This window comes from Tachypleus tridentatus, chromosome 6 (assembly GCF_004210375.1).
Source record: "Tachypleus tridentatus isolate NWPU-2018 chromosome 6, ASM421037v1, whole genome shotgun sequence".
NCBI classification, from domain to species: Eukaryota; Metazoa; Arthropoda; class Merostomata; order Xiphosura; family Limulidae; genus Tachypleus; species Tachypleus tridentatus.
This window is the reverse complement of record NC_134830.1, coordinates 97996860-98023108: the sequence shown is the minus strand read 5'-3', so window position 1 is coordinate 98023108 and position 26249 is coordinate 97996860. Positions and strand designations below refer to the sequence as shown.

The 26249-nt window shown below is 32.5% G+C and overlaps 1 protein-coding gene across 8 annotated transcripts in view; it reads right to left on the bottom strand.

The window, feature by feature from the left end:
• Positions 1 to 26249, bottom strand: part of LOC143253134 (uncharacterized) — a 331617-nt gene that overhangs the window by 22139 nt on the left and 283229 nt on the right. For all 8 annotated transcript variants that reach the window (XM_076506466.1, XM_076506465.1, XM_076506468.1 and 5 more), the window contains 2 exons: positions 2839 to 2952; positions 1180 to 1482 (listed from right to left, as the gene is read on the bottom strand). In XM_076506466.1, coding sequence (XP_076362581.1) covers positions 1180 to 1482; positions 2839 to 2952 — 417 coding nt within the window. The remainder of the gene's footprint in view (positions 1 to 1179; positions 1483 to 2838; positions 2953 to 26249) is intronic.

Sequence of the window (26249 nt, the reverse complement as noted above, 5' to 3'; positions counted from 1 at the left end):
TCATTAAGCTGTATTCGAGTAAATCAACATCTTCAAAACTACAAGTATTACCATTTAAATACAAGAAAGTCTTTATGGTAAATAATGAGATGTCCATACAGTCTACAACAGAACAATATACATTTAAGGAAGAAATTACAATTAAGGTGCATGTTAGAACAAAAATTACAGAACGACATCATGTAGAATGAAACATTAGAAAAGAAATAGTATAATACATATGTTTCATGGGAACTAACCATATTGTAAAACATTACGCTGTTAGAACGTTATGCTTAATTTAACCACACAATAAAACGTTATTGTACTGGTGCTCACAATGTAGGACTCACAAATACAGCAAATTCGTTACTATAGATGTATGTAATAGTAATTTTTGTTTTCTAGTTTACATGAATGATACATTATACATACAATTAACGAAAACGCCAGGTCATTATGGCAATTATTAAATTTTAACTGGGAATCAGAGAGAAGTTAATTAGCTAGCAGCACGCGCCTTCTGAAGTAAATGGCTATATGACTGCCACTCTTATAACGCACCTAAAGTTGAAATGTCAAAATATGTTTGGTAGTATCACGTCGTTCCCCACTAGGACAGCGGTAGATCTACGGTTTTACAGCGCTAAAATAAGGGGTTCGATTCCCCTTGATGGACACAGCAGATAGCCCGATGTGGCTTTGCTATAAGAAAACACACACAGTATCACGTCTCTGAGTCCGATACTCTTAAAACTACCATTTAAGCTACACTCAAGCTACCCAACTGTATCATTCGATTAAAAAAAATAACAACAAAAACCCTTCCATAGTAAGGAATTAAAAAAATATATCTTATAAAAAATCAGAGTCAAGAATCATTGGTCGAGAAGCTTAGTTGAACTATTGAAAAGAGACAGGTCTTTATTAATACTAAAAGACGATTTATAGTTGTTGAAGTGTTAATGAGCGGTGTGTTTGGTAGCTGTGCTTTTAACTGTGATAATGGATAGTAAATTGTTTATTCAAGGTCTTAATATAAGATATCTCTCGCTAATTTTTTTAAGCTGATATAAATAGAAGCTTTTATTAAGCTTTATTCTCTTATTTATGAATATTTTATGTAAATAAATTTTTTGAACATCAAAATCTCTGAATGTCAAACATAGAATCATAAGAAATATATTACGTAGAACGTACCGAAGACGGTAAACTGACTGGTGATATGCTTGTTGTTATGTTGGGCGACTGTTGCGTGGAGGAACTACATACAAGTGATGGAACAGGCACGGGAGAAACACCTGTGGTCACCGGATTACCTGTTGTCACCGGATTACCTGTCTCCGGAACTGGTGCATCAGGATGGAGTAGGCCTGACCCACTAGGAAAACCTCCTTCAAAGACAGGAAGAAACATGAGACCTTGAGGAATGATGCCTGTGGGTAGTCCAGGCATACTGGATAAATTCTTGGATGCAGCCATGTACTGACCATTAAGTCGAATCTAAGAATAAATAATGGAAACTCTTAAAGAAACACACAAAATGATATTAAACAGTGCGTACAAAGAGAATAAATATACATGCATTTGGTTTCCAGTAATATCGCTAGACACAGCCAAACCCAGGAGAAAATGCTGAGCTATGTGTTACTGAATGTTAAATATTCTTTATTAGAAAGACGATTTAGTTCCAATGTTGCGTTCGAATCTACTTCTATCGGCTGTTGAGTTAAGTTTAGTCTGATGAGTATGATTAACACAATGGTTTTAAAATCAAGCGTAGACCATGCGTATTAACAAACTTTACTCAGTCTCTTCTCTGAACGTTGTTTTCATCTTTTACGACCATTTTGAGCAGATGGAAAGAAGCTACATCGGCGTGTCATCAAATGAGATTACTCTGAATCTAATTTCTTTAGTAATTTTTTTCGTAAAAAACCGTTGGTTTTGAGCCTTCGTCAGCTAAAAATCCTTGTTTATTGTGTTGTTAATGGTACTAGGGGATACGTTCGGTTTCATCAAAATAACAGTTTGGGACAGAAGGTTCTCTATCACAACCATAGTTTTCTCCTATTGGGTGAGAGCTATTCTTCTTAGGTGTGGTTTTTGGGCTTATTTCTGATGTACATTATCTGTTGTACAAATATTTTCACTTTTACTGAAGGCTCCTATTTGTAAATATCATGCCATTGGCTTTATATCGTTTAACAGTCTCACTGTATCAATGTTTCTCTTCAGAAAGAGCAGTTGCACATACACCAGAGAGCAGATTTTTCATTGCACGATTGAGTAATCAGTAATTTGCTACGAACCGAATATATGTACGCTAAACATGTCGCCACAAGAGCAACGGCTCTGCCACGCCATGTGGTTTGGGCACTCGACTTGTAACCTGAGGGACGCGAGTTCAAATCCCCGTCATACCAAGTATGCTCACCCTTTCAGGCATGCAGGCATTATAATGTAACGGTCAGTTCGTTGGTAAAAGAATAGTCGATGAATTTGCGGTGGGTGGTGATTACTAGCGGCCTTCCTATCAGTTAAATTAAGATAACGCAGATAGCTTTCGTTTAGCTTTGCGCGAAATTCAAAACAAACAAATAAACCATGTTTCATATCTCTAGCAAAAGTGTGTAGTCAATCCTTTCGTAGACTGCTTTTGTTGCTATTCTGTCAAATTTTAAAGTACGTTATCAATGTATGTGATTGGTTTACAGACCTGTAACTCGCAAATGTTTTGTGATATTCTATCAAATTCTAAGCTACAATATAAAAAAAAATGGTTGATTAAGTAACCTGTAGTTTGTGTTCTATCAAATTCTAAACTACAATATCAAAGTATGTAGTTGTTTAACTGACCTGTAGCTCCTGAATCTTTTGTTGTTGTTCTGCTAGCTGCTTCTGCTGTCGCTGAATTTGTTCTTGTTGCCTTCGCTGGATTTCATCGCCATGTCTGTTGCTCTCAACATGAATCTGAAGAAGACAAAACCTAGTTGGAATATGAACTTTTGAGTTACAAAATATTCATTGTTACCTATACTATATTGATATTTAAACGCTCACAAGTCCCTATGATTTTCAATGGCAGCGTCCAATAAAATTGGATAACTCGAATGTTTTCGAAAATCTAATTAAATCAAATGAAAACTTACAAACATAGCTGTATTTGTAGCACTTATGAGGTTTTCTAAAATACACACTTTATCTGAATCAAATGTGGATAGAGACATTTTAAATATTTATAATTCATGTGTTTTTTACTGAATAACATAAAACTTTCTAAAACGTCTGAGCTGTGATTAACGTTGCTTTTAGACCTCTTAAAGATTTAACGCAAATCCTCAGAATCTTACAAACAACATTATGGTGTATCAATATTATGCAAATTCTAGAATATTGAAGAGTATATCAGTTATATATATTTAAGGTGTTCTTTTGGAAAATCTATTGTATATTAGATATCTAGATTTACACATGTTCTGGAACTTTCTAACCTTAAACGTTGTGCACTCTCAACATACATCTTACAACAATTCAATCTTTATGAGCCGTTCACATATAATGCACATCTTACAACATTCTAATCTGTAAAAACCGAGTTCACTCAACTCACACCTTAAAACATTTCAAGTTGTATAAGCTGTGTACACTCAAGGCACAGTCTTTCACTCATTTGGATAACAATGAAGTATTCTAACTCTGAAATGCGTGTCCTTTGACGCTGTTTTGTTTAATCCCAGAAATTTGGCGCGCGATCTGTATCTACGAGCCTTTTAGGTCCGTTGTTTGAAAATTCTTATGTTGAATATTGTTCGTGACGTCGTTTTTCTTTACAGACTTGTTAACAGCTTATGTTACACAAAACGTTTAAACAGAAATAACATGAATATACAATTAATCATAGTAAACAATCCCAGGATCCACTGTGCAGTTTATATAGAAAATAATTTTATTCAATTAATGTAGCATTTTTTACACTGTATATTTTAACAGTCAGAACACAAAAATATTCAAAATAATTTGTATCTGGACCTCACGGGAAATGAACAGAATAAAAAAATCGATAATTTGAGAGTTAACAGTTTACTGTAATATCAATATTATGAAAGGAATGTGCAACAACCTTTAGCTGTAAATTTAGTATGAAGGCATTGCACTGTCGAATAGTCAGGAGTTCGCCGTGAACAAATGATGTAAGTGTTGTTTCTGTGATATTAGGTGGTAAATATTGTGAATTTCATGGGCATGTTGCAAATTTCTTACTTACTTACTGAAAAAACATCCTTGAAATTCCTGACAAATATACTATAGCTGTTAAACACATTTTAGGAAGGTGAAACAACATAAAATAAAAATCTGCCCTTAAGTTTACAGCAATGGACAGATACGAAACATCTAGGTCAACGATGCTTATTTATAGAACTATTCTTGGCACCTCTAGTAATTGGCCGTTCTAACACAGGCCTGCTATCATACCCTTCAGCTGTGGAAAGAACGTGGTTCATTGTTCTCTTCAACTTTTCAACTCGCAGCCTTTGAGGAAAAGCAGGAAAACCGCAGGAACGGAAAATAGAGTTATTAAACAAATAGTCAAAAATGAGGCAAAAGACAAGTGGTGTTATCAACTTGTCGTTGGAAAGGCTGGTTCAGAGAGCTACATACTGAATATTATTGAATGGTGAAAAGATAATGACGACTACGATATAGAAACAAGTTTCGACACACTCTGCGATCTCTTGACTTTCACGTTTTCTCTAACTTCAAGTCTTCTTATAGTTTGTTCTATTTACTGTGATTTATCACGAACTACTACGCACAATAGTACACTCATTTAGTACAAATTCACAACTCCAACACGTGGTTTTAATAAAGTTGTTTTGAATGGAAATTTATATTCTATCTAAACGTTTTTTTTATCAAGTTTATTCTACTTACTAAATATTACAAACTGAATGAGTTGAAAAGTTTTATTTTCTAATATTTATCGTTGAGTTATAACTAAAATGATTAAGTTGGTTGAATGTTATTTGTTCTAGAAGTAGATATGTAGAAGTATGGTTGATTGCACAATATCGATATAAATTATTTCTCTTATAACTCGAGTAAAATGCAGTTTCTGTTATCACTAGAGTGAAACTGATTTAGTATTACTTTGGATGTAAGTGGACTGATGAAGTTTTATTTGTGGTGTAGGTTAAGGGATGAAGTTTTATTTGTGATATAACTGGAGTGACGAAGTTTTGCACTTGTATTATAATGGTACTACTGAGGTTTTTTATGTGAAACCTAGCCAGATGAAGTTTTGCTTAAGATATAATTGAACTGTTGCACATGTTGTAACTAAATTAAAAAGTTCTGTTTGCGTTAAAAAGGTACTAAAGTTTTTTTTATGAAATATAACTGGACTACGTTTTGCTTCTGATATAGCTGAAAAGATCAAATTTTAGTACGTAATAACTAGACTGATAAATATCTGTTTGCGATATAACTGGGCTGATGAAGTTTTGTTTGTTTTATAATTATTGGACTAATAAAGTAGGTTTGATACTAAGTTTTATTAGAATAGAAGAACCAGTTAATATATTTAATTAAAAGAATAACATGGGTTTTTGAGTTTCAGTGAACTAGGCAACTAAGGAATGGATCTAACACCCATAAGATCTCTAAATCAACAAAGAGTATTTATGTGTTAAGGTGTTGTGTGTCAATGTCTTCACTTGTTTACAGATACTTTCAGTATCTGTATCGTTATATTGTCAAATAGACACGTGTAATCGTTATCACCGAGTTTTAATACTTGACCCCGATGTAGAGTTTCATTTGATGTTTCTTACTAGATAAATCGATTGATTTGTCATTTTTAATCAGACCTTTTAGTTGAAACTTCTTTTGTCTATAGTTGTGTGCTGGATATCACGTGTTGTAAAACAGGTTTAACTTCGTAGTCATGAGCCGCCTCGTTCGGCCATCAAGTTCGTTCAGATCTTTACGTAAGTAAAACTCATATGTGAGCAACCGACTAAACAGGTCACTTAACCTTTTTAATTTCCTTAAATAAACAGCATTGCTTTCAAAGTTTACAAACTTTATGCGTTCGAATAACAAGTATCACACACAGAAAAACTGTTTCTCGTGAGAAACACAAGTCCTTCACCCTAGTTAGATATTATATATTGGCTTTATGTAGCATCTGGGGTGACTGAGATGGCCAATTTTTTTATACGCTACTTCTGTGGATTTTTATATTAATTTAAAATATTGTTCACTTTATTTATGATAACGAGGAAGGTCAAGTAAATGAGCTGGATGTAACCTAGAGATTAACAATAGGAGAAGCGGGTCCAAGGTTCAAGCCCGTGATAAACCACTAAACACGATTCGTTCTATTATCTATGGGTATGTTATAAAGGATAACGTCAATTTCACTATCAGAATTGAGTAACCATGAAGGTAACAGGTCTTATTAACTTGTTTCCCTTCCTCTAGTCAGCCGTTTAAAATTAAGGACGGCTATTCTTTAACCTTAGGCGAAATGCCAAATTGGAGATCGTGTGAGCAGCATAAGTTGTCATAATATAAATGCTAAATTAATATTATTATTTTTACATCCTTTGAAGATACAGATGTTATTATTGTGCACTATTTATATACAAAAGTGTTTCTTTTCTTTATCCAACGGTAATGCAGATGCTAGTTTTCCTTTCTATTGCAAACATTATTTTTCCTATCCTCATTCAGGGATAATATAATTTTTTATGTCTTCATCCATGGATGACACAGACGTTAGTTTTCAACAACCACATATAATTTTTTTCTCCTTTAAAGACATATAGATCCTTTTGCTTGCATTCAAGAACGATCTAGACTTTTGATATTTTCTGTGTACTTCCAAAAGATAACAAAGAAGTCGTTTTTTCCTGTCTACATCCAAGAATGCCAGAGACGTTTGTTTTTTTTATGTGTACATTATCACGTTATTATTGGAAAGTTCAGTTCGTCGCGTGGTTCTACAAAGGATTACAAGCTGCGTGTGTGCAACCTGATTCATTTCCTGTCATCGTATATCACGCGTGAAGACCTCTATCGGCTACAGAAAAGTTCAAAGGCCTCAACGATTACAGCTTTCAAGATGTGTAAATTAAGAAGAACGAGTATCAAAACAAAATCCAAATTCTAAGAACACCAGCAAAAGTTTTTTTATTTTTTGTCTGAAGTAATTCTTAATGGTTGATATCAAACGTCATCACTCTATTTGGACTACTGACGACGCAGTAGAAAGATTTAGTATCACGTATACTGGCTGCTTATTCTTGTTTTCAGTTTCCTTCAGCTAGGGTCAACATGTTATGTAAAATTTGAATAATTAATTTCAGTTAGATTCTAGAACGACAATACTTTTTAGTGTTTTATTTTTCAAAAAATTAAATTAATCTTTCCCACTATTTCAACAAAAAAATTTAAATATTCTTTCCATTCTTCTAAACACATTTTAATAGTAAGTTTGAAGCTCTTACCGTAAATATCTACTAAATGTACTTTCTATATTTCCTTATCTATTACATCATATTAGATATTAATGGGTTTGTATAATCTACACACACATATATATATTTACAGTTCATCTTTCCTTAAGGTGTTATCTGAATATTAGGATCAGTATGTTTTGTTTTCCATAACAAAATAAACATAATTAAAATTAGTTGTTTAGTTATGTTTAAATGCCACTTACGTTTATGGTATTTCTTTTCTTCTTTAAATTCAAAATATTTTTAAAATACTTAATCTCTTTAATTAAATAACATACATACAAATATATAGATTAAAGTAAATATTATCCCCCTCCGTTTCCAGTAAACCAAGTCATCTACACCACATTTTACAGACGGCATTGTGAAGCAGGTATTTGTCTATACCACACTGGACTTGTGATGTTGCGAAGCACATCATCTAGATTATATTTCTTAGGCGGTGATATTAAGTAAATAATCTACACCACATTTAACAGGTGGCGCTTTGAAGAATATTATCTATACCACATTTGATGTGTTACGTTGTGAAGGAGATGCCTACGAAACATTTCACAGGTAGTGCTGTAAAGCAAATCATCTACACCACATTCACACATGAAGCTGTGAATATTTGTGCTTGTTTGCTTCATGTTAAGCACAACGTCATTTTTACCGTTATAAAACTTATCACTGAAAATGCGATTTAAACCATCTGAACCACATTACACTGGTGTTGCCGAAGAAGTAAGTAGTTTTCTTCAGAGAAGAGAAATTTCGACCATTGAAGGTAAATTAGTGCAGACACGTGTACACATTGTTTCATACTTTAATCCTAAGATATGTTGTAGTTTTGTTTATATTACAATTCAAATGAGATAAATTCAAACCCAAAATGTGGACAATCTACATCTTTTATATTAACAATAACTTATGAATGAATACACGATGCACTTCATATTCATTTAAAACAGCTGGATCATATTTAAAGCAAGCTAATAAGAATTCAGCGAATTATCTATCAAAGGTTCACTTAGTCGTATCTATCAAACTTATATGTACTTTTTTAATAAGTTGTTGACACCAGAAGTATTAGATGCATTATTTTTCTTTTTCATTTAGTGTTGAACCTAAATATCCATCACATACATAAACAACCTCGTCATTAAAATGAAAGCGTATAAAAACGACAAGTGATGTTTTAAAGATTGAATTGAAGTTTTGAAAGATGATTTAGTAGTCTGTAAATTTCACCTTTTCTAAATCATTATTATATAAAGGGTAAAATGTATAAATATTATGATCATTTTCGCGCCCAAACCCTACATTTCTTCACTTAAGCTTCTGTAATCATGGATTTTCAAACTGGGATACGGGTACCACTGGTGGTAAGTGAAGCTAGTGTCGGTGGTACACGACATAATTAATTTGAAAAACAAAATAATAAAATTTGTGATAGCCTCTATACAAGCTTTCCACATACAAATACATATTGTGCTTCTTACTTATAGGCACACCTTCTACCTGCATAGACTCGCCAGTGTGGTCTTGAGGGGTGTGTGTGCCGTACTGTGAGTCTTGATATAATAAACTTTAAATAAAGACTAACTAGCTTAGAATCAAAACGCATAAGATTCATCATGAAAGTAAAAATATCGATTCAATTTTCAACGTAAATCGTTCCTGTATTAAATGAGTTTCTGTTATATTACTAAAATTTTGAATAAAAACAACTTTTTTAATGAACGGATGATCTAAGTTAAGAAATCAACAAATGTTTTGTTGTCTATACATTTCATTTTATACTTTCAGTAGATAAACTAGCAATAATATTAGGTTATACTTTTCTTGCTGAGCAACATGGCATAAAAGCCATTGTTGGAATATAGTGCTATCAAATCGTACCGGCTTATCTATGTATTAGTTGTTATTCTAACTGGTTTTCATTAATAATAATTTCTTAAATTATCTTAATTTTGATTATCTCACAAATGATGGGGCAAATACTAACGCCACACCCAATAGTATATTCTAACCTCACATTTCATAGCTAACTGAAATAAATAAATTTTGTAAAATCGAGCTTGACGAACAAAGAAGCAGTAAAGTTCAGTCTACGTCGGTATATTCATTTGTGAGTCAATCAAAATTATCATCATTTGTAATGAGCAGACACTATTTGAACTAATAAATCTGCATAAATGCATTTTGGCTTTTATGACTCCTCCTATTTCGAGAAATACAACATGACGTAACACACACACACACTGATTGTTATATCGATTTGATTACACAATAATAATTTTCCTGAAAGTGTCCTTTTCTGTTGATATGTTTTTCATACTCATGTATTTGCAAAAAGTGATTGAGTAGATAATTTTATTACATTTAAAACTTATAATTTATATTACATAAATGGAAATTATGTGTGTAAGAAATTAAACACCAATTGCACCGATGCTTTCATTTCATTGCTTTCTGTTGTGTAGGGTCAAGATGCAAAGAATAAGTTAAAGTTCTTTTCTTTACCTCCTGTACTAGAATCTACTAGATGGTTATAAATGACCTAAAAGGTATGGGCTCAGAATCACAAAATGTAGATGTGGGTGATGTATGTGAGTAACATAATTTTACAGATTTGTTGACAACTGTGACTAACACAATGTTAAAGAACGTAGATTTGTTAACGATTGTGACTAACGTAGTTCTACAGAACGTAGATTTGTTGACAACTGTGACTAACATAATTATACAGAACGTAAATTTGTTAACAATTGTGACTAACGTAGTTGTACAGAACGTAGATTTGTTAACAATTGTGACTAACATAGTTTTACAGAACGTAGATTTGTTAACAATTGTGACTAACATAGTTTTACAGAACGTATATTAGTTGACAGTTGTGACTAACATCGTTCTACCTAACGCAGGGCCTGGCATGGCCGAGCTTTTTAAGGCATGCACTCGTAATCTGAGGGTCGCGGGTTCGCGTCCGAGTCGTGCTCAACATGCTCCCCCTCCCAGCTGTGGGGGCGTAATAATGTGACGGTCAATCCCACTATTCGTTGGTAAAAGAGTAGCCCAAGAGTTGGCGGTGGGTGGTGATGACTAGCTGCCTTCCCTCTAGTCTTACACTGCTAAATTAGGGACGGCTAGCACAGATAGCCCTCGAGTAGCTTTGTGCGAAATTCCAAAACAAACAAACAAACTAAAAACCTAACGCAGCTTTGGGTGAAATTAAATTTATCTCCAGCGGATTCGAGAATTCGAAAACTTTCTTTTTATATAACTTTTCATTATGCTTGATTGACTCGCAAAATAGTGCTCTGTCATGTGTTCCCATACTATTAAAATATTTTGCGTTACGACAAAAGAAAATAAAACTTTATGAGGCTAAAATACAATAAAAACATATTTATGATTTATCTCACGCGATATAACCAGATTATGTGTGGTCAAAATAACTGGTTACAGCTCGCAATAGTATGTAAAGTTGAATATCATTAAAAACAGCTTGAAACTATATTTATCAGTAGTAACAGATATCGTTTAACATAGTTTAATAGTTCTTAAAAGAAAAGAAAAAAGAAGAAATTTATTAATAAAATAATACGATTTATACATAATTATGAAGAATATATTTTAGTAATTTAACCTTTATTATTTCACTTCTTTCTTTGAAGTCGAAAAAGTAAAAACAATAATAACTAAGACCGTAAATTCGCGGGTAAATGTAATATGTCTTCGCCACGAAATTCTAACATGGCTAATTTTAACACAGGGAAAATCATTGTGAGGAATTTGTTTGTTTTTATAATTTCGCGCAAAATTAAAAGAGAGCTCTCTCTGGTATCCGTACTTAACTTAGCAGTGTAAGGCTAGAGTGAAGACAGCTAGTCATCACCTCTCACCGTCAACTCTTGGGCTACTCTTTTACCAATGAATAGTGGGATTGATAGTTACAAAATACCTTCCCCACTACTGAAATGACGAGTACGCTTAGTTTGACTGGGATTTGATCCTGCGACCCTCTGATTAGGAGTCGAAGCTCTAACCACCTGACCATATGAAGCCTCGGTGTATGGGACACATAAAATATCTTTGAATGATAGCCCATGCAAAGTGGTCAAAATATGGATTAGTAAGGAGTCAAAAGCCCCAAAATAATACTTTTGTATGAGCTCTGACTCCATCTAAAAAAAGTAAAATATAATCCAACCTTTTCTTATGCCAGTGTGTTAGGCGCATAGAAGCCCAAAACATGTATTTTTTGAATTGTTTGATTTTTAACTACACAAATCCTTAACACGGCGTAAATCAAGAAAATGATATAACCTTAACTAGTTCCAAGTTAATCCCTTAAAATTTATGATGTGTTTAGGAAAAGTAAAAAAGAAAGAAAGAAGAGAAAAACAGCATGTTTCTCTGTAAAGATATTATTAACAGCACGCTTACCACATCGATTAGACAGCACTACATAAAGGCGTCAATTCGACAGCATCATGCACTGATATTTCAGCGTCAAAAAATTGATTTATAGCACTAAATAACCAAATGAACTTTTACCTCATTCTCTCTTTTATCATGAAAATAATTTTGGAATTAATGGAGGTTATATGGCACATACAGAGGAGATGACGAAGTAAAGACTGTATCACGGGTTGATAAAGAACGCTTGTATCTACTTTTTAGGCAAGAATAGTTATGCATTAATGAAGAAGGTACAAAATTAATGAAAGAAATTTGTACTAAACCTTTCGTTAGAAACAACTCAGCGACAAAAATAAAGTGTAACAATAATTTTAAAAATGTATTTGAACTAAACAGCATCTTGTTTACGTCTTTCACTTAACGGTTTGAGTGAAACAAGAAAAAATACAAAAAAGAGAACAACATTTATCCGAAAGGGAAATAGGTCAGGGAGAATGAGGTATTTAGTGTACAAGTAGGCAAGAAAATGTCAGTAGTTTGATTTACACTTGTTTAGATTCAACTTCTTTTCTTGTTGGTGTTTGCTGGAGGCCAGACGAAGGTTGTGAATGTTTAACTACAATCAAGGACTATAAACTGTTAATCTGATATTTTAAGGTGTTACTGTTGAAATGATTTAGGTCGTTTCGTAGAATAACAGTTTGGAAGTTTTCGCAAATTTTTCAAGTAACTTGTAACTTACAGAACATAAGTAGTTTTTAAAAATCGAAATAAGGCATGCTGAAATGAAATATATTTCTGTTTTTAAAACATGGGATGACGGTGCCTGCATTATTATGATGTAAAATAGTTTTAGCCTATCGATTTTAATAAATTATTTTCACCTTTACGTCTTTTTATTGAACTAGTACGAAGCATTTAAAATCACATTCCAAAAATCTAATAGGTTGTCACTTTTAAATGGTAGTAAGCAACTTTAAGACTATTTAGTTTTGATTCTTTTTAGTCCGCAGAATTGAATTAGTTTTTAACAGAAGTTTTTCAACCTTCAAACAGTGTTATATTTTGTTACATAGCATCGAAAGCAGATCACTAAAAGAGAATATTTTAATTTTATAAATATATATATATATATATATATGTGAACGACTCTGCAGTATACATTTATAAAAATACCACATTAAACGATTTTCGTTCAGCTGGATTGTTCGGAAATCAGGAAATTAGGTGGAACTAATTACATCATCAAGTGGCAGTTTCTGGTAATTAGTATATCATAAGTACATCCCAGTTTCTCTTTATTTATAAAAATAGCAATTTATTTCTAAAAATTATTAAATGATTCAAAACAGGTTTTCATTAATTTTGAAAGACCGTCCAAATGAACTAAACATTTGTACAATCACCTGCCTTTATTTCGAAAATAGCAGATCAATGTTCTTATCTCTAACAATAAAACAAAACAGATTAAGAAAGTGTCACCAATGAACTTGTTGTAAGTGATATGTTCATTTTTTCAGTTTATTTAGAAACTTCATAAAAAAGACAAGTTGTTTGTATTCATTTCATTTTTCTTTCTTTAGTTTTGCTAAACATAATCAAAGAAAGGACAAGCTGAATGTGTTATTGCGTTTAGCGTACTTTTTCAGTGTATATAAAATATTCTCAAAGAAAGGACGATTACGTGTGACCAGTTCATTTCTTTAGAGAATGAATATTCTTAAAGAAAAGACGAGTTACGTAGTCTCAGTTTGGTTCTTGCCTTGTCTCAGATTATACAATATTATTTTGTACTCCAAGGAGTTATACTCCACCATGCTCTTTTGGATGTTCTGAATTACTTTTTCTTTTGAATACTACAGACATTGTACTTTTCTGTCTTTTTCTTTAATTTGATGTGCTGCTATATCCAATTCAAGAGAAATAATTCTTTCTTCAGATGTAAAGATTGTCGAACAAGAGGATAGAGTATTGTTGAAAACATAATAATCACTATTTCAATCAATGTAGCTTATCAAAAGATAAAGCCATTCATGTATGTTGCTGCTTCAGTTGAATAAGTTTTGTATAAGAAATGGAATAGCCAAACACATGTGCTGAGACATGTGAGGGTTAAAATACACAGGATTAATATGAATAAAATAGAAATATTTTAGAACATGTCTCACAAAAACACTTTTTTCTTCAGTCTCTGATCATTTTAAACGAGAATTAGGCACATCTACAATCCATCCATATGGAAAGGGTTAGCTTAAATGCACCGTCCAATTTCTAATCGTTACGCAATGCACAGGCCTACGTTAGTTTTATCATCTTAAAATGTTTACATGTTCTTCAGTAACTCCTTTACGTTGAATCCGAAAATGTTATCTATTTTTCTTCATCACATGCAAATTTTTCACAAACCATCTTAAAATGTTGACAACCACTAACTATAAATTTCTTTAGACCAATAGCAACGCGAGAGTCTTACCGATCGTTCTAGAACCTAAACATAACAAACATAATAACAGCGAATGTTCACTATGGTAAACGAAATAATAATTTGATCTTAGTACGAGTTTTTCTTTTCCATTTCTAAAAAAATGCCTTATATTACAGAAAAATAATCATTAGTATAATATAATATATTAATATAGTAAAATAATGAATAAATAATGATTATTATTTTCGAACTCTGCGTAGCTCAATTATGGAATTATTTGAAACAATAAAAATTTTATGAAGTTTAAATTCATAGGTTTGTATTATTAGAAAAAGGGGAAAACCAGTCGAATGCTATGAGATAGGGAAGATCATGCTGCACAACAAATGATCATCATAATGGGTGTGTGGATATTCTTTCACTTCCTACTTGAATGTTAGCTGCATCACACTGACGACAACGAAGGGAGAGATTGGTTATTGAAGGAAGTTATCAATTCTTAATAAACAATCTAAGTAAGTTATTAATACTAGCTGGGGTACCCATACCCTGAACGGAAGTTATGTAAATTCATGATTAGTGGAAGGTTATTTTAGGATTTCTTTATATATAATTAAAAAAAAAAAAAACACACACACACACCAAAACGCCCATAAAAACAACAAAACACAAAAAGTGAAACCATAAATATTGAATATATCTCCTTATGGACCCAACAAATCTTCATACTAAATTTGGTAAAGAGCCGTTAGCAAAGGCGAAGTAGTGGTAAAAAAATCGCAATGCAAAAATTGAAAACTGTTTGCATTTCCCCTGGACCTAATAAACCTCCATACCAATTTTGGTGAAGACCCACCCACACCCTACGAAGTATTTACTTGGACATACAAAGACAGTACTATTATATTTATATAGATGCCGTCAGTACATTAGATCTGCGTGTGATGTATTTATGACGTCATATCTGTACCCTAAGAATGGAGAAAAATAAAGTTCTCTGTGACAGGAAACGGAGGCGAAACGGAAAAATCGCGACCCTTACTGCAAATATACATGCACACGGGATAAAAATTTCGCAAAATTGAGGGTTGCACATCACGTACTAAAATGTTTTTCCAGTATCATTCAAGCAAGAGTTCCATTATAGTAAGATGTAGATATTAAATTCTGCTTTTATCTCTTAATTCATTTTAAATAAGCAGCATCTATTTTAGAGGTATTTTAGTGACTTATGCATAAATACATAAAACTTATAAAAATCGTTAAATGTTTGTAAACATTTTACCTTACGCTCTTCTTTATTACCAAACACTTTAGGTATCTCCCTGAACACGATTTCACTTATGGCATTTAATCCAAGATACTTTTTATACACACTGAAACAAAAACTGAAGTATTTGATTCTATACAGATATTTGTGTACAGTGAAGCAAAGATCGAAATAACTGATTCTACACAGATTTTTGTGTAAATTGAAAGAAAAATCGAATAATCTGACTCAATAAAGATTTTTTGTGTACACTGAAGCAAAGATCGAAGGAACCGATTTTACACAGGTTGTTGTGTAATTGAAACAAAGATCGAAGTAACTGACTCCATAATCTATACTTTATGCACACTAATATAGATTACTGTATGGTTCTAAATATCTTCTGATGCACATTTTTTTATATTCACTGACACGAAAAGTAGAATATTTAATTCTATAAACACTGATTAGAAACTTAATTATACTTTCATACATGAAGCCAAAAGAAAAAGTCGAAGAAATTGACAAACAGATGTTTACCAAGGTGTTTTCCATAACGCTGGAAAAATGTTGACCTCTGTAATATATTCAAAATCTGTATAAATCAGCTTCAGGTAAAACATTATAAGCAAGTTACCTAATTAATTATATTCCACATAGTGTTTATAAGAGCAGGTACGCGTGGGCGAATTCCAGAAATGATGATGTGAAAAGTGTAAAAATAACGTCTAATCCTGATTAAACTTGGCATTCTTATAGCGTGGACATGATAAGAAATGTATAAAGAGTGTGTGTGCCACGTTTGGAGGATAGAAGAATTGAGTGAGGAAGCCATACTTGGGGTCGAAGGGAAAACTTTATAACTTTCAATTGAAAAGATGGATTCTGATGATATCTCAGTACGTTTCCACACCTTTTAGATATGTGTTATATATATATATATATACACACACAGGGAAGAGAGGTGATGCGATCATATCTTGTTTATGTACATGTTTACTATAATGATAACTTCCTTGTGAAATTTTAGTTTTAGTCATTTACTATGCGCCACGATTTCCTTGTTAACATCATAAATATAGTGAGTGACTTGAGCATAGTTTGTTGATTTGGCATACTTAGTTCATTCAAATAAATGTGTACGCTGTTCGCCATATTTTGTTACTGGGTAATCTATAATACACGTAACAACACCAAAAAAAAAAATAATAATCCAATATAAGGATTATTTTGTTCTTTACAAAATAAATACGTAATATTTTCTTTGCCTTGCATTATTATATTCCCTTTTAAACACCATTAAAAAGTATTAGGTTTTAAAATAGCACGTATGCATGCGGAAGTTTTTTTCAATATTCGGATTTGTATTTGCAACCGATGAAATTACGTTGGTAACTTTTAAGCCTAATTTCTACTGCCTGGCATTATGAAGGTTTCTTTGATTATGTTATGCTTTGAAATGATCCATGGTTATTTTTCTTGCTGATATAAAAAGGAAAATGCATAGGGCAAAGCAATCTAGTTTTAAAAATGAATAAAATCAAGTTACGCTACAAGAACAGTCTTCTTTTAAGTTAATATACAAACTATAAAAAACCAGCACTCTTTCACTTATTATTTTCATTTATCAAATTTCTTCTTGTTTTTTCAAGACGACTTCCTCACGACTTATATAGTTCAGCAAGAATTTTTTGGGTTTCGCAAATTCGCCGTCATTATTCTATCCAGAAACTTCAAATTCTCATTTTCATTATATGTCGCGAAAATATATAAAAACGTGAAAATTTATCTACTTTATATCTATAAATATTTCTCTAAATTGGATTTTTGTGCATGTTGGATATGTCATATAGTGCACAATTACAGATCTTACTATACCGAATACAGCATGTTTTAAAGTAGGTCGTATTTATAGGGTGCAACGACCACACTAAATAAAAGGTCTATTTACACAATAAGACAAATATAATTTTTAGCTTTACATTGACGCAAAATGTTTAATACCTCACATTTCACGTTAATTGATTCGTGCATATTACCCCCCAAATTTCCACTTAACATTGTTTGCAGTGTACCTACTTACCGATAGCTTGAAAATGTATAATGATAAGATTCAGGATTCAGTCTCTGTATTGGGAATAGCACATATAGCATTGTGCAACTTAAGCAAAACAGCTATATCCATACCATACAAATAGTAGGTTATCAATATTTGCATCGAAAGTATTTTCAAAATACAAAAACAGATGTAGTTTAGGTAAGGAATAACATTTAGAGTTACATTTAACGTTATTCGTGAATACATGAAACTATTATCGCTTTAATGGAATAAAACTACCGATTAGTGCAATGTGCTGTATGATGTTTTCACTTGGATCAAGTCATCTGGAACTGTTGATCTAAGTAAGCTTATGAAAACCGTGGGTCTATGTATAATTTGACCGGCCTCTGAGTATAAAAAAAAGTACAAATTTATAAATCTGACAAGTGTGTCTTTCTTTTATTGCGACTGAATTGGGTTGGGCGAGTCTGTAAGGCAATACCAATGTTGGAACAAAATAGAATTTCTGATCTGAAATGTGGTAAGGCTACAGCGGTATTTCAAATGATGGCCAAGTGTTTAGGATTCGGACATGTTTTACGTTTACTGAATTACAGAAAGTCTTCAATCAGTTGCTTTAATCTTACATAGCACAATAGATGTCTATCTTCAAAAAGTGCGTAAAGAGTATCTTTACAAGTGGCTGGGGGGGATAATTTTTGTTTGTTTGTTTTGGACTTCGCGCAAAGCTACACGAGGGCTTTCTGCGTTAGCCATCCCTAATTTAGCAGTGTAAGACTAGAGGGAAGGCAGCTAGTCATCACTACTCACCGCCAACCCTTCATCTACTCTTTTACTAACAAATAGTGGGATTGACCTTCACATTATAATGCCTCTCACACCTGAAAGGGCGAGCATGTTTGGTGTGACAGAGATTCGAACACGTGACAATCAGATTAATTACAAATCGAGCGGAATGAAAGAACGTTTGAAACAACAATCAACTCACATTAGGCCTTGTAACTTTTTATATTGTTTTCAATGTTTTCTGAACCTTTGCTAAGAATAACAATCATAGAAGGCACAACAACTAGTCACACGATGCTATAATTTAATTGGTTTAGCTTTCAATGTATAAGAAGAAAATAAAAAAAAAATACTTTTGAAGGATTCTAAATCCTTTGATGCAGAATTAGCTGAAAAGTAAGAAAGGATTTCAAACTTATTTACTTATTGTATTTATGGCTTTTACTCGAGTATGTTTCAAAAGAAAATACCAATTGTAATAATTTTGAAAATTCTGTTCAAATAGCTAAGTTAGTTTATTTTTTGAATTTCGCACAAAGCTACTCGAGGACTATTTGTGCTAGCCGTCCCTAATTTAGTAGTGTAAGACTAGAGGGAAGGCAGCTAGTCATCACCACCTACCGCCAACTCTTGGGCTACTCTTTTACCAACGAATAGTGGGATTTACCGTCACATTATAACGACCCCATGGCTGAAAGGGCGAGCATGTTTGGCGCGACGTTGAATGCGAACCCGCAACCCACAGATTACGAGTCGCACGCCTTAACATGCTTGGCCATGCCGGGCCAATAGCTAACCTTGACAATAATTATAAATCCATTAAAAACCATAGGAGTATTATCTTTTACTCTTAGTCACCTGATGTAATATTTGAATAACGCTTTAATGTCTTTTAAAGTGATAATAAGTGTGGCTATGTTATGATTAGACATTAATAACGTGACTGCCTACTCTGGTAGTACAAGCGAAATACATTAATAAACTGTCCACTAGTCCTGGTATTTACAAGTGAAGTACATTAATAACCTGTCTACTTGTTATGATGTTTATAAGTGATGTATAATAAAATACTGGTCACTCATTCTGGTATTTACAAGTGAAGTATGTTAACAAGCTGGTGTGACAGATGTACTACTATATATTTATTTAAATATCAGTGTTTGTTTCAGTTACATATATACACTTACAAATGCATGTAACTTATATTGTTAAATATGTATTGCGATATTCCCGCAAACTCACTAAAATTGTAAAAGATTCTTGAATGTAAGAACAACAATGTACTATGTGTGTATGTAAATACTAGTGATTTCCAGTATTGTTATTGTAGCTAAAATTTCTAGAAACTTTCTTCTCAAGCTTATAAAAGGTAGCCAACGCGACGCGATGAAGCAATATATGTTGTTGGTTTGCTAAATTTGATATACTATAAATCTCGGAAGCTATAACTGTGATTACCTTTTATCAAACGGTAAACTATACACATTTGATTAGGAACGTTTATAGGTTTTGAACATTACAAACCGTTTAACTTCAGCGGATTAACATCGGACGTTACAATTTTCGAAGACATTATATAACTTTAACCGTGAAAACTCGCGTGCAGTCAGCGTTAAGTGAATTGTGCTTATATCAATTCGAAATGAATTCACTCATCGTAAACCCTCGATAGGATATAAAAGAAGTTCCGGATCAGATAGAAGACTTAACACTCTATATGAGTTTGTAAAACTTTGGTATATAAATCATTATTTATAATAACTGTTATTATAAATTCTATAGTTGTTTCTATATTGAAATGTATTTATGTTAAGAAAGAAAACTTTGTATCAGTTTTCTTGGTAAATATCATAAATTTGATAAACATCAACATTAAATTAATTTCTAAATCAAAAATACAATCTGACTTAGTTTAGTCTGATTTAAATCGTAATATTAATATAATAAATTGGAGGATCGTCTGAGGTAAATTATAATACGTAACCTTAGCCACTTGTTTAAAAGTTGCTTTTGAATTAAGCACAAAGCTATACAATGGGCTATCTGTGCTCTGCCCACCACGGGTATCGAAAGCCGGTTTTTAACGTTGTAAGTCCGCAGACATACCGCTTAGCCACTGGGAAGCTGTTTAAGAGTTTACAAGTGAAATACATTAATACTTTAGTCTCTACGTTTGATACTTGTAAATATATCTCACATATTACAAGTAAACATTAGATATTATGTTATAAAATGTTTGAAGTGCGCTAATATTTGAATAATAGGCTTAATATGTGTACAGATCGTAAGTACATTATTAAAAGTTCGATATTTCTAAATATTTAAATGCAATAATAAGGCGAATTCCCAGTCTCATAATTGTAAAGGTTTCAAGAACTTAATAATACCTGGGCTCAACGTACGATGCTTGAAAACGTGTTAAATGCCTTGTATTTTTAAGAGTCGTTTGAAATTCTCTATCACACACTCAAACTGTACAACCAACACTGTTTGTAAGTGTATGCATTGATACAGACAAAGGATACTAGAACTAACGTTTAATTGCATTTTGTGTATTAGTAGGCCAAACTTCTGGTTCACTATTTATGAATTATGTATATTGTTTTTTAAAATATAATATAAAATAAAATATAATATAATAAATTCAAAATGTAATATTGAAATAAAACTTGATGTTTTACAAATTTTATTCTAGCTGGTGCTATAAACTGTGACACGGATTTCATGATGGATACAAGTTTCTGCTCACACCAGACTTATTAACTAGACTATGGCCTAGTTGTTTATGAAAGTTTGGCTTAAAAGTGGCATGTTTCGTTTAGTTGGTAAGTTGGACTAAACACTATATAATCTATAAATATCTGATCCAATTGTCACCTTAACTGTTTAAGATGTGCAAGGGCCCGGCATGGTCAGGTGGGTTAAGGCGTTCGACTCGTAATCTGAGGGTCGCGGGTTCGAATCACCGTCGCACCAAACAGACTCGCCCTTTCAGCTGTAGGGGCGTTAAAATGTGACCGAAAATACCACTATTCTTTGGTAAAAACGTAGCCCAAGAGTTGGCGGTGGGTGGTGATGACTAGCTGCCTTCCCTCTAGTCTTACACTGCTAAATTAGGGATGGCTAGCGCAGATAGTCCTTGTGTAGCTTTGCTCAAAATTCAAAAACAAAAGCGACAATATGTGCAAAATAGATCACAATATTTTCCAATGTCTAACTAATTATAATCTAATAGGGGAATGATATTACAAATGTTTCTTTCACTTACAATCACAGAATGTTTCCCATACTAGACATAAACCGATGATGCATATTAAATAATGTTTCACATAATTCGTTTTGGTAGAGAATTGGACACTGCTGAAATCAACATATATGAAGCTTCTTTAAAGTCACCTTTTTAAAATAGATGCTTGTATTGTTTATAAAGAGAGGAAACACCTGACTAGACATTTTGTACGTTTTTTGCCGAATATTTTGCTGGCTTGAGAAAATTGTCATAGTCGGTAGAAAAAGCCAAATGTATGTGTTGTTATACATAGATTTTAATAAGTCTAGTTTGTTATAAGTTTTGAAAGGATCCATTGTACTTTATTAAAACACAGTCTTCAATTCAAAACCTTTTGGGCCACAGAGGTGAATAGATCTTCTAGTCTTTCATCTAGTATTTTAAGCAGCTTTATTACGCTCACGCAGCAATGAATGGCAGTATTATTGGTCATCTCATTTTTCTTGCTCTAGTCAAATGATAGCCTTCGATGTAATAAGGGTAAAGGTTCTATAATGTGTCGTTATTTGGTAACTGGATTGTCATCACAGACATTTATTTAAAAATATGTCGATTTTAGCATAAATTCATTTTAGAATGTGTTCACAACAAATACGTTGGCACTTCTTTGACTCAACAGCAATGAAGTTTACAATGTTAAATCTAGAAGGTTTGAAAGAATTTCGGAAAAAATAGTTGCTAACTTTGCTCATGGTTAGCATTCAAGTTTCTAATATATTTCTTGAGAGCACGTTTTATAGTTAAACTTAAATATTCAGACAATATTACTTTTAAGAAGAGCAAAAAAAAAAAAAAGAGGACTTCACTTCACACATTGTTCTCGAATTATGTAAACAATTAATAACTATCGCATATGTTCTTCACCACCAGGAAGACCGTGAGCTTGATCTCTTATCTCGCTTAACGTATTGCCTCAAAACAACAACATATAACAAAAAAAGTTTATTTGATGTATTTAGGATTATTTCATGCCTGACAGAGATCTCAAGCATGCTTCACAAGCGCCATCTGTGTATTGTAGTAAACAACTGCTATCACGTTTTGTACACTAAACATGACGACAAGAACGGAACACAAAGAGACTATTTTCCTTCTTCTCGAAGTGACGATCTGAGAAAGTCTGGTAATTTTTCACTTGAACTTCTGTATACCATTTAAATACACTTCTAGTGACATTTTGCAAGAGACAGACGTTTAAGGTAAAACGAAGTAACTGAGTAAAGAGCTGTCAAGAGTCATATTGATTTCTGTTTAAATTAGTGAATTTTTTTCATTTTAACATGAGAAATACACCAGATTGGATAATTGGAAGAAAAAGTAACTGTTGTGCTGCGTTTTTTAAAGTTATAACAAGATAGTAAACCTAATTATTTTTTAAAATATTTATTATATTTAAGGTTAAATGCGTAGAAATAATTTAATATTTAAGTACGTTTCCGTTAAACTTTTTTCTTTACAAATAAAAGTATAAAAATTGTTTAGTAAATGAAGTAAAAATCACTGTTTACCTTAGTTTTGTAGAACACTCACTTAGGTTAGACCAATTACAACATTCTTCGGTATTTTTAAAAATAAAGATCACTTATTAATATCTAGATCATCCAAATAAATCGATGATTCCTCGGGTACCTGAGCTTAACAGGCATAACAGGTAAAGAAAAATGCAATTTCATACACTTAAATTGTTTTCTGAAAAATGAAAAAAAAAACAATTTTGAGACGTATTCATTTGTACATTAAAATAACAGAAGGTATAACTTCGGTTTTCATTCTTGCCATCTGGGAAGAAAAGGCTCCAGGGATAAAGGCTGACAAAGCAAATTTACTGTCTAGTTTTGATAATGTTAGTTTTATTGATAAAACGGTTTTAAGAGGCAACTAAGTAATTAGACTTAAATTAGTTATTTTGTATGAAATCACCTTAAGTGTTAAACAATACAAACAATGATTTATATGAAACATACACTTGATTATTAGTATTTTTCATACTTTATGTATAAATGGGATGAAGGATTGCCCTCTAAGACTCAAGCATTTACATTCCTGAAAGTTGATAAACAGAGGAAAACAACTAGTTAGTAATATTTATTGTCTAAATGAATATTATTTTGCAGAAAAGCGGGGTCGACTCTCACGTTTATAACGTTCTCTTTGCTTAAAGTGCGGAATGTGTCCAGTGGTATATCGTGTCACCTTTGACACAGACCACAGATTACAGATGGGTACGCCCATCACTATAGTATATTATCTATATGTATGTGTAATAAATTTGTGCATAAATGTATTTTATACAAAATTACTTTCAATTATAATAATAATTGCATGAATTTGTCGGTTTTTTATGTTGAGAATTGGTTTGTTTGTTTTAGAATCTTCGCTCAAAGGCACACAACAACTACCTACATTTAACCTATCCTAATTTTGAGGTGATAGAATAGAGAGAAGATAGCTAATCAACGACACCCACACTTGGGCTGATCTTATCTGACCAAATAGCTGGACTGGATCGTTACTCTTAGAACGCATCCATGGCTCCACAAGGCGGAGCATTTTTTAGTGGTAGCGAGACGTGAGTCAGGAATCTTCAGATTCACATTCTTGACACTTTAACTAATGGGTACGTTTTGCAGTACGCATTATGTATAAACAAATCCGAACAAATATAAGTGCAGCTGCAAATGCATAGCTGTTTAATTTAAATATTCGAAAAATATTCGAGAAAATTTTTTTTCTATTTTTTGTAATATACAGCCAATATTTCGCCACTGTCTTTTCAGTTTGTTTAATAAGAATTTATTGCTGTGCTTTGGAAGCTAGTGGCTATTTTTAATGGTTCTTGGATAAAAAGACGAACTGTAAAGTGGTTCATTATCAAAGTAACAAACAAAATTTTATGGAAAAATACAATGTCATCACGACTACAAACTGTTCAGATTTTTACTTATGTAAAGACAAAGAAGACGAAAAGCAACATGGAAAACGTAACCATGATTTTTTTCTGTTACACACACTAAAAATAGCAACATTTATTACAAAGCCGACCTAACCTGTAATTGTAAAAATGGAGAGACAATTTGAAACATTTTGACAACAAACGTCATTTTTACAGAACAAAACATTGTATATGAAAGAATGTAAAGAAACTGGAATCAGTATCAACTCTCTATTATAATAAACAATGAATGTAACATTAAAACTATCGGGTATTATATAAATCTATATAAATATACTAGTATTGTCTGTTGTATGTCCATGTAACTACTTCGCAGGATATTAATGGATCTTCATGAAAATTTGTATGTAAGTTGATTAGGCCAATACGCGGGTACATACACATTTTCAGTTTAGCGTTTTGAGTTTCACAGTTTTTATAGGCATTTTGCAATTTTTTTACAATCGCATATAAGGGAAGCAACTTTTCATGTACGAAGATAACCTATCATTGATCACGGCTTTACATAACTTCCTTCCACAGTATGGGTACTCCAGCTAATATATATGTGTGTGTGTTTGAGAAATTGTTTTTTGATATCTTCTACCATCATGTGTAATATCTCTCACTTATCGATAAACGCAATGAAAATGTCAGATGTTGGTGATTAATGTGTCTTTATATGTGCAGTATTTTTAGGGGATCACATTGGCTTTGATGCTGTAAGTTTAATCGTAAAACTTATATTAAATTATTTTGGTAGCTGTTTATAAATTCTAAGATAATGTAGTACATTATGTGAATTAAAGATTTTGAATTTTACATTGTTGAATACAGCCGCAAAAATAACAGTCACCTGGGTTGTTTTGTGTAGTGTAGAAACCCACGGACTACGTTTTTATAACGTAGCTGGTACAGATAATATTGTTCCAGCATAGTACAAATGTCACAGCATCTCATCACCAAGATCAAGTAAAGATATATAGTATTCATCTTTACACACATCTCTCTTCCTTTGTACACAGCCAACAGTTTTGTAGAATAAGTTGGAAAACCACCACTACCTTACAAAGGTTGACCTTTAATGTCAAATACTCCGATTTCGTTTAGTGCATATGCAGTGTTTGTCTCCTACTCAAGGTAAGCGAGCAAACTGTAACAGTAATTTGGGGAATAAAAATGTCAATGAAACACATATTTTAAGTCACTGTCCCGTTTTAACAATGATACGTAAAAACAATTTAAAATTCCCGATCTTTTTAGTGAAGTTTTACAAATAAATGAGATTACACGCATAAAATTGCCAGCTATAGTTGAACAATTTCAGCTCTGAGGACATTGAGAACAATTTGTTGTTGTGGTTGACACTAAAAACAACTTCCATTGTGATTAATAATAATAACATTCTTTGGTTGCCAGAGAGAATAATTTCCGTTGTATTGATAAAAAGAAATAATATTTGTTGTGGTTGACATTGCAAACAGTTTGTGTTGCGGTTGAAATAAAGACAATTTCTCATCAAAGTGAAAAAATATCGATAGGAAGGAACAGGTTTCAGTGTAAAATGTTGGAAAAATTGCGATATGAAGGA